This window comes from Rutilus rutilus (assembly GCF_951802725.1).
Source record: "Rutilus rutilus genome assembly, chromosome: 22".
Classification (NCBI taxonomy): Eukaryota; Metazoa; Chordata; class Actinopteri; order Cypriniformes; family Leuciscidae; genus Rutilus; species Rutilus rutilus.
Genome location: NC_140227.1, coordinates 17,804,694 through 17,814,492, shown reverse-complemented (window position 1 = coordinate 17,814,492; position 9,799 = coordinate 17,804,694). Strand labels below are relative to the sequence as shown.

At 37.7% G+C, this 9,799-nt stretch overlaps 1 protein-coding gene across 1 annotated transcript in view; it reads left to right on the top strand.

Moving 5' to 3' along the window:
• The first annotated feature begins 206 nt into the window (after positions 1-206).
• atxn7 (ataxin 7) overlaps positions 207-9,799 on the top strand; it is a 36,587-nt gene continuing 26,994 nt past the window's right edge. Inside the window, exons 1-4 of the mRNA XM_084395210.1 lie at positions 207-371; positions 3,660-3,755; positions 8,635-8,853; positions 9,014-9,082. Coding sequence (XP_084251336.1) covers positions 8,643-8,853; positions 9,014-9,082 — 280 coding nt within the window. The 5' untranslated portion in view covers positions 207-371; positions 3,660-3,755; positions 8,635-8,642. The remainder of the gene's footprint in view (positions 372-3,659; positions 3,756-8,634; positions 8,854-9,013; positions 9,083-9,799) is intronic.

The following is a 9,799-nucleotide window of genomic DNA, read 5'->3' as shown; positions in this document are numbered from 1 at the left end:
GACGCTCGAAAAGCTGTTGTGAAAGCGTCCCAACTGTTCAAATGACTCACAAACACGCACAGGAACGTAACAAGCGCGAGTACTACGCCCATAAATGCTGTCTAGGCAGGCAGCGCTCTCGTTTTTGACACACCACCATCCTGTCCAGTGACAGGCGTGCTCGGTGCATGCGTGCTGCTGGAGTCAGCCAGTGACGTTCTTGTCCCAGAATGCTGCCTGGTAAACAGACATGGAAGCACCTGGTGAAGACCTCCACAGTCACTGAGCACTGCACTCGCTCTTTGAACTGATCTTCATTTTCAATACACCCTAAAGCCTGCGCCTTTGTTCTCTCTGGCACTCTACCGGGACCTCTGAAGTCCAGGGCATTGGTAAGAGAACAATGATGACATCGAGATCAGCTGCTAATGTCTGTTCTGCCAGTTAGCCAGTTGCATGCTACAGCAGTGCCACCAATGGCTCAGCTGCTCAGTTAGCGAGGAAGCTAAACCTGCTGCCGTCCCCCCTCCCCCTCTTATGTGTGTAACATTTTATTTTGGTGATGTAATAGTCAAGTTTACTTTGTTCGTTTCGCACCGACGACAAACCCGCTATGTTTAGTCCTTGTAGAAAACTTGTTGTAGGAGCATTTCTAATGACTTGTGGATCTCGCCATTATTGCTTTCACTTTCCCAAGTGCACTTGCTCATTTTTGAAGTTGCATAGTGGACGCGAACTAGTGGACAGGGCAAGGAATTAATGGAGACATAAGTGTGGAAACATTAGCAAAACACTTATAAAACTTTAAGGACATGACGTTTGACAGAAGGGCTCATGGCTTTTAAAGTTGTAAATGAAACTTTACACAAAAGGGGCATCATTGAGGACGGGAAGAGCAGGGGTGTTTTCAGAACACACTCACACACACACACATACAGGCTATATGTAATAAAATTGTTGTTTGTGTATATATTTTTTTTTTCAGTAACACTTTACAATAAGGTTTAATTAGTTAACATTTGTTATCTACATTAGTAAACATGAACTAACAATGAAAAATGCTTCTAAAACTTATAGTAACCTTAGTTCATGTTCTTTAAAGCTGCAGTCTGTAACTTTTTTGGGCAATTTTTTTTTGAGCAAGTACATAACCAGCCAGTGTTCAAAACTATCTGCTTGCCTTAGCTCGGTTCAAAACGATAAGCTTGTAATAATGTTTTTAATTCCAGTGGTACTGGTGGATTTCCGCGGGAAATTCGAGCATGTCTTTGCGTCATTACATCACATCTGTACACATAAAGACGGTGTCCCGGCTAGTAGGCTATGTTGCGTGTGAGGATGTTGGAGGTGGAGATTTATATTCTTTTCTCACAGCACTTGATATAATTAAACTTGGCCATTTGATGGCGGATCCAGAAAGGTTCAAATGACAGTCACCAGAGACAACTGGAGATTCACCCGTTATAAAACGCAAAAGACTTCGGACTTCAGACTGGCTACAGAAAAAAAGAGACTGCAACCGTGCTCATGCGAAAACAAGGATAAATATCGGAAGGGCATTAAATGTAGTCACGCAATGCTGATGTTGTTAACATTAACAATTTGAGAACAAAGTATGACGTGATATGATAAGCGATCGTTATATTTAATCAGCGCGATTTACTGCAATGCTTTTTTCCCCTTAGTTGGTCAGAACAAAAATGACATTTTTACTTGTCAGATGACATTTTCCGGTGAAAATTCTTATGTTGGTCATACTTCCAAAAAGTAGAATCTGTGATCCCGAATGACCGTATCCACACTGGCACAGTGACTGACAGCCGCACATTCTCCTCAAAACATTGGATTCTTCCGCAGCCGAGGCACAACCCACATAAAGTTGATAATTCCGCGAATAACTGCAATTGCAGATTTCGAACAGAGAGGGCGACAAAGAGGAAAAACTACGGACTGCAGCTTTAACATCTACTAATACATGCTTAAAATCAAAAATTGTTTCTGTTAATATTATATTATTGAATGAACCTGCACTAACATGAACTAACAATGAACAGTTGCATTTGTGTTAACTAACATTAACAATGATCAATAAATACTGTAGCAAAATATTAGATCGGATGGATCTCCACATCAGAAATATATCAGATCCCACCCCGGCTCCTGTCAAAAGAAATTTTTTCTTTGGTGTCCAAAACCAGTAAAACCTGTCTAAAGCAAGTATTGTCTGATAACTAAGTCTTCTATCCGCAGAAGGAGACGAAAAAGAAGAGTTTATTGAATAATGTTAGTTGTGTATGTTCAATGCTCGGACTACGTCTGACCAGTACAAATTCAACAAGTGTAATTATACCAAAGCAGAAGCGTTTACGTCCTGTGACGTTTAAAACCTTGAAATGAAGACATTCTCTCATCTCTTACTCATAAAGACAAAAATCCCTTGAACCACACAATCATAAGATTAAACAACAATAGAAAGGAAATATAGTATTATAAAATATACAAACATAAAATGACAAATAAATGATTCAATAATAAATCTAATGGCAACTACATAAATGACTAATGATTTTAAAATGAAATGTATTTACACAACAGATGGACTATTTCTTCAAATTAAAATCTCTGATGGCTCATGCTGTTTTCAGAGTAGTTCAAATGTATTGGAACAAACAAGCTTTGTATGTAACTTTAGCTGTGCATGCTAAATTTGGAATATTAATTGTTTTTAGTGTAACTCTATGCACCCCTTGTGTTGACATAGAGTGGGTGTTAGCGCTGGAAACGGAAAGATCTTTCATAGTTCTGTTGATTGGTAGAAACACTGTAGGGGAAATCTTTGACATCACAAAGAACATCTCATCATAAGTCATAAATCAGCCTCCGTTTCCCTGGACACTTGATGCGTAATGCATTCATCACCTTCCATTGACAACAGGCTAATAGTCATTCAGTTAACATTCGAATGATGCTGTTTGTTTATGTGTTATTTCCTTATAACTGCTTCAAATATGTATTGTAATGGCTTACCAGAAACATTTTTCATTTTACATAAATGGATGAAGTCATACAGTGCAAATTCTGCTTATTTCATGTAAGTTAATTAGGTTATGAATTTGATGTTGACCTGAGCATATGCAAGAAAGTCTAAACATTTTCACTAGTTCCTTATATCCCTGAGACGGATTATCAGGCTGTCAACTGAAGGGCTCTCAGATGGTTAGCCGGGGATAGTCGTTATTGGATTGGATTACTCTGTAGCGACGGGCTCCTCCTTAAGCTTGAGCTAGTAAAAAACTGTAAAGAAAGCAACAGTAAGATTCTGTTGGCCTTAGGTCAGGAAGGCTCCTCTGTCAAAAACAACACAGTCTCATGGCAGTTCATAGCTATTTTACATTTTGGCAGATTGTTGTCTAACGTTTATGTACAATCTGCTTACTTCCCACCCAGTGGCTGTTAGGGAAAGATCCTCATGCTTACTTTTTTCTAAAAATATTAAAAAAATTGTATGCTTCACATCATATGAATTTTATACGAAATTGCCACCTGGTAAAATAGTTATATTTTCCCTTGAGATTGGGTTAGTCAAAAAACAAATGGCCAATTCCCTAAACTGTGATTAGTACACACTGAGTATGGAAACAATGCTGCTAACAAGCCTTTCCTCTGTTTCCTTTCCGCAGATTCCCTCACTAGCTTGTGTGGCAGTCTGGAATCACCAAAGCTGATGAGGATCTACTGACTTGACCAGTTTTGTTCCAATTTTTACTTTTGACAAGGTATGATGTGTTAACAAACTCATGAACACAATTTCACTCTAGGTCAAACAATATCAAACCTATCAGATTAATTGTGTAGTTGCAGAATTTGTTTAGCTAATTTTTAAGTCATAGCAGGTATTACTATGGGCTATGGTAGTGAATTGTTAATAGATTCATTGTTACATAATTACAGTAAAGGTCCGTTCATACCAAGGACGATAACTATAAAGATAACGATAAAGATGTAGTTCTAAAAATCGTTCTCAATATCAAACTAAAACAATAATGGCATAGAGAAACAGTGTCGTTGGAATCACTTTCAGAATGATTTTATCCAGCTGATGAATGATAAAAACATTGACAGCCAATTAGAATCCATCCTGCTGTAATGAGCTCAAGCATTTAAAGTGACAGACATGCATGCACTTAGAATAAACAGAACGATATCGTCCACTGGTGTTTACGCTAATATAGTTTGGGTGTAACGATACCCTCATGGCACGATTCGATATATATCACGGTACTGAACTCACGATACGATATTATTGCGAAACTCCAAGACATATGGTAAAAGGTTAACAAAAAATGCATTGATTGATTGATTAAAATGCTAAATTTGGTATTACTTTGGGGGTGAAAATGAATAGGCTTTGAATTGGTGCTGGTAACCCAATGCACAGGACAATGGTGACACTAGAATAAAAATAATCATGAAAATACAGAATTATTTTAGACGAATATGCCTGCACTCTGTCACTGACTAGATATATTTAAAATAATGTAGGTCACTTTTTACTGGTAACATAAGACATTTGGCATTATCAGGACACACAAATATTCCCCCATTGCATTATTATTCATTATATTCAACATTATATAGTTTAATCTAACACTAAAACTCTGTAAACTTGAATTTTTTTCACACAGTAATTTTCATTTTGGGTGAGCTATGCACAATGCAGATTGTCACTATCCACAATACATATTGTTGTTGTTTTTTTGTATTGTGATATATTGTGACACAATGTATTGTTACACCCCATAATATAGTTATCTTTATTGTTATCGTGCTTGGTGTGAACGGACCTTAAAGGTCCCATGGCATGAAAATTTCACTTTGTGAGGTTTTTTACATTAAAATGAGTTCCCCCTAGCCTGACTATGGTCCCCCAGTGGCTAGAAATTGTGATAGGTGTGAATCTGGAATCTTCCCCTTATGTCGTCATAAGGGGAAAGGTTACCTCCCCTTTCTCTGCTTTGCCCGCAAAGAGAATTTGGCCCGCCCATGAGAAAATGAGCTACGCGAGCGCAATATTGGTTTTTCCTCGAGAGATATCATGGCTTACAAACGAGCGAAGCAAGGCAGTTGCTCAGTGTTTGGATGTACAAATGAACACAAAAGTATTTTTTAGTTCCTTCATCCGAGCCTCTGAAGAACCAGTGGGTTATGTGAATGTCTGATGTGTAATTGTTCAAGTTCAGACAGATAATCTTTCTCTCAAAATCGTTTAATACTGTTTATGCATCAGTAAATCAAGCCAGTGACTAAACGATCAACTTCACGTCGTTTCTTAGTGGGATGAAAATAATCTTATTTAAACTGTGATTAAAATATATACAGAAAGCGATCAAAGAACAATCCCTTTCCAATCGCCCAAGCTGTCAATCACACAGCGCGAGTTTATCTGGACACTTGCCAAAACTCGTTATGAAATCAATGACGCTGTTACGCTGCACAACGAAGCTCTTAACTGTATTTACCTCATGTTTGCACTGGTGAAATCATTAGTGAGAATGCAGAAACTGCATTGCAATGATAAGATCTTCATTCACGCGATCAACAGGCTGTCATCTGCTCAATGCTTATTACTGCAACCTTTTATGTGATGGGAGTAGATCTAAATACTTTAAAAACTTCTCACGATTCGTTAATCTCGATAGCTGTAATAGTAAAAACGTATAACTGTAATAGTAAAAGTTTTCGAGAGAGTTCCACATGTAATGCTAGCTATTTCATATGCAAGCATGTCAGCCAATCACAGCAGAGAGCGTTTACACTGAAGTCTCACAGCAGACACGCCCCTTCAAACAGAGCGTTCAAATCCGAGGGTTAAAATCAGGCTAGGAAAAATACCTTTTATTTCTAAATTATGACCATTTTTTATCTGAAAAACATACTAACATTATAAGGGCACCCCAGGAAACATAAAATAATAAAATAATCCATGCCATGGGACTTTTAAGGACTAGTCCTCTTATATTTGCTCAAAAGGCATGATTTTTCACAGTGGAAACAAGTTTGAATACACGTAAAGGGTTAGTTCACCCAAAAATTATCCCTTAATTTACTCACCCTCAAGCCATCCTTGGTGTACATGACTTTCTTCTTTCAGTCAAACACAAACTGAGTTATATTAAAAATATCCTGGCTCTTCCAAGCTTTATAATGGGAGTGAATGGTACCCTTTTAAGCCCAAAAAAGCACATCCATCCATCATAAAAGTAATCCATACAGCTCCAGGGGGTTAACAAAGGCCTTTTGTAAGAAAAATATCCATATTTATAACTTTATCAACTATATTCACTGGCTTCCGGTTACGGCCATATGCGAGTCAGGTGGAGGAGTCAACTCTGACCTGACGCATGATGTGTTGACGAACACGGAAGCGCAGAGGATAGAGCAAAACAAAACATCGGTCATGAATTAGAAGTCTAAAATGAGAATTTTTATGAGAAATGTCGGATGAGCTTGAGTTTGTTGGCCAGCCCTATTTGTTTGAACCGCGAGAGGCATCTAGTCTCAACTAAGCTTACGCTACTCCTACATCCTACGTCATACGCCGGAACTTGGACAAACGTTACTGGAAGCTAGTAATTACCGTCCACAAAGTTATAATTATGGATATTTTTATTACAAAAACGCATCGCTTCGCTTCAGAAGGCCTTTATTAACCCCCTGGAGCCGTATGGATTACTTTTATGATGGATGGATGCGCTTTTTTGGGCTTCAAAAAATTGTTACCATTCACTGCCAATGTAAAGTTAATATAACTCCAATTGTGTTTGGCTGAAAGAAGAAAGTCATATACAATTAGGATGTAAATTATGGGGTAATTTTCATGGGGAAACAGAGTAAATACTGTTAATTAAAACATTTTTGCAGTACATTTTTACAATTAACCAGCTGACTTGTAACTAATTTGACTTCATAAATCACAAAATCAGCTTAAAGCTGTTTTGCATCTGATTAAGACATGTTTGCCTCTACTATCTGTTCTTATTCTAGATGAATTGGCCCAGACATATTTGATTGTGTATGAGAGACACATTCTTGCAAGAGGAGAAATGGCTAAGTATAGCCTAGAAATTATTTGCTAATGCCTGTGCTCCAAAATGTAATTCATAACTTGTGGCTGATCAGAGTACATTAAATTTAGAGCACGCACGTATTTATATACTTTATAACAGTCTTTAACTACCTCTAACTTTAATTATCAACCAAGTACTGTTTGTGAAAGTTTGGTAAAGAATTGCAGCAATGCCGGTTCATGCAACTGAGTCAAACTGTTCTTTGGATAAATGACTGTTGAAAATGTCAAATCACTCAGTATTTGATGCTCAGTGCATCAAATGATTAATTTCTGGCTGTCTTTGAAATGGCCTGCCAACCTGCCATGTAGACGTCTCTCCATTGTTTGCCATGTGCACTATTGTTTTAACCTCTTTAATCCCCAATTTTTTAAGTGAACACGTGTTTTGCTCCTTGGATTGCCCAATGTAACAAACTGCATGCATTGGAAAAAAAATAATAGTTTAATAAATTATGTGATTTATTTCTTGTCACAATTGCCACCGGGGGAAACTAGAGAGTCAAATATTTCTCAAATTGCTCATTAAGACCAAACAAACAATAATTATTTAATGTTTTATTTCACTATCAAGCAATTGTTGGCAAATGGTAACTCATGAATAAAAGCACATTTGTTTTTACTTTTATGCTTTATTAATGTAACAATTTATAATGCAAATAAATAAAATGGGGCTCTGAGTTTCCTACTGGTCACAAATGTGACCATGGACATGTTTACATGTTTTGTGATCAAGTTTTAGATGAAAAAGCAATCTTAATAATACAATTAAAATAGACTATTTAAGTATAAATATTTAATAATTATGTATCAGATATGGTAGTGGTATCTGTATGAACATGCTTCCTTTCAGAGGGACACACTGAAATTAAACGGCTCTAGTCGTGACTATTTACACAAAAATGTTCCCATGAAATCAAGGCAGTATGCACTTTTATTTATATTTGATAACGCTGTATAAAATAAGCTACATAAACAACATTTTTAGACCCTTCAAAATCGAAAGTAAATTTGGTCAAAAACACAGTACCAGTGGGATTAGATTTGTTTAGCATTTTGTTTTTGTAGGCCAAAGAAAGTCATACAAAGGAATAGGTGTTGGAAAAAATATGTGGATTTAATTTGTCTAGTAACATGTTTTCTTATTGTCATGTCTTAAATTTAGGGGCGTCAATATCAAGAGAATGGGGAAGTTCCAAGTCCGTTGAGTAGTGTTTTTTTTGTTTTTGTTTTTTATAATTACAATTAAAAAACATAATAAGATATACGTTTTAATATGTGTGACAGTATAATAAGGTAAACATTCCGGTGAAACCCGTCAGTGAAAGCAAGTTTTGAGGTCGTGCTTAAACTTTTATCTCCGTAATCCACACTCTTAACGTATGTTTCGAAACACGCCGTCTCGTGCAGGGGGGGAAGAAAGAAGAAAGACGATCGAGCTCGCGAGCTAGTGAATGAATCGCGCGTTCGGCTCAATGTCATTCATTGAAGGAATCCGCTCGGCTCATTGCTGTGTTGTTACATTGTAGCGGAAAGAATGTCGGAAAGGGCCGATGATGACGTCAGGGGGGAGCAGCAGCAGCGCAGAGCGGCCAGGCTGAAGCAGCAGCAGACACAGCTCCAGCGGGGAGAAGCCTCCACAGCAATGGCGACTGTTGCGGAGCGCAGATCCCTGCCTAGTCCTGAAATAATGCTGGGACAGCCTTGGAGCAGCTGGGTCGATGCTGTGAAACTCTACGGGAGCGACGGTGAGTTGATCGGCCGCCGTCGGCCATTGCGTTTCAGCGGGCAGCCGCGTCAGATCGCGAGCGTTTGCCCGACTGCGTGCAGTTTTGAAATATTAAGAAACGCGAGAACAAGCCAGCAAGTGTAACTATTTATGTAACACGACCCAAATTGCTTCCTCAGGTACAGAATTGGAAGAAAGTTTGAAAGAGTGCGGGAAAAATCGCGAAGCCATGAGACTCTGCAGAGACGGTGAGTAGTGTTGCTTTCTCTGGTCAAAGGTGTGTTTTTGTTTTGGTGGTGTGTCCACACTTTTCACGCACCGGTTCACTGTGAAACAAGTGCGGCTGACTTTTGACAGAACTGTCCCTGAAAACTCTGCTCTTACGATAGTCAAAAGTGTTAGAAACTAGCTTTTTAATGCGTGTGTTTACATAGATTGTTCTATAGAAACATTAGACGCTATACATGTCTGGGTTGCATGTTAGCACGTGTGAGTTGGAGGTGAAATTTAAATATTTTAAAAGTAGAATACATGCTATATACTCGTAATTGTCATGCTTGAAATGTGTTAAATGTGTTCAGACACCATTATAACATTTGAATAGAAACCTGCAAGCGTAGTGTATTTGAATAAGTTTATTCTAGTCACCCATTTTGTTTTGTATTTAAATGTCAGAGTTTTGCAGTCTGGATTGTATGCTGAATTATACTTATTTATTTCACATCTCTATGGAATATTTAGATTCTGATTAGTCAAATATTTCTCTGTATAAGGGACAATTTATCCAGGAAATAATTCTGTTTCTCTGCGTCCTCTAAAACTACACTACTACTGACGCCATTTAAATACAAGTTCAATATTTCATGCCCATGTATTTATTTACTTGATAAGTGGACTGTAAAACCCAAACAAATTACGGAAACTCAAACCATTTGAGTAAACCAATTACCAAGTTTTAAAACTAA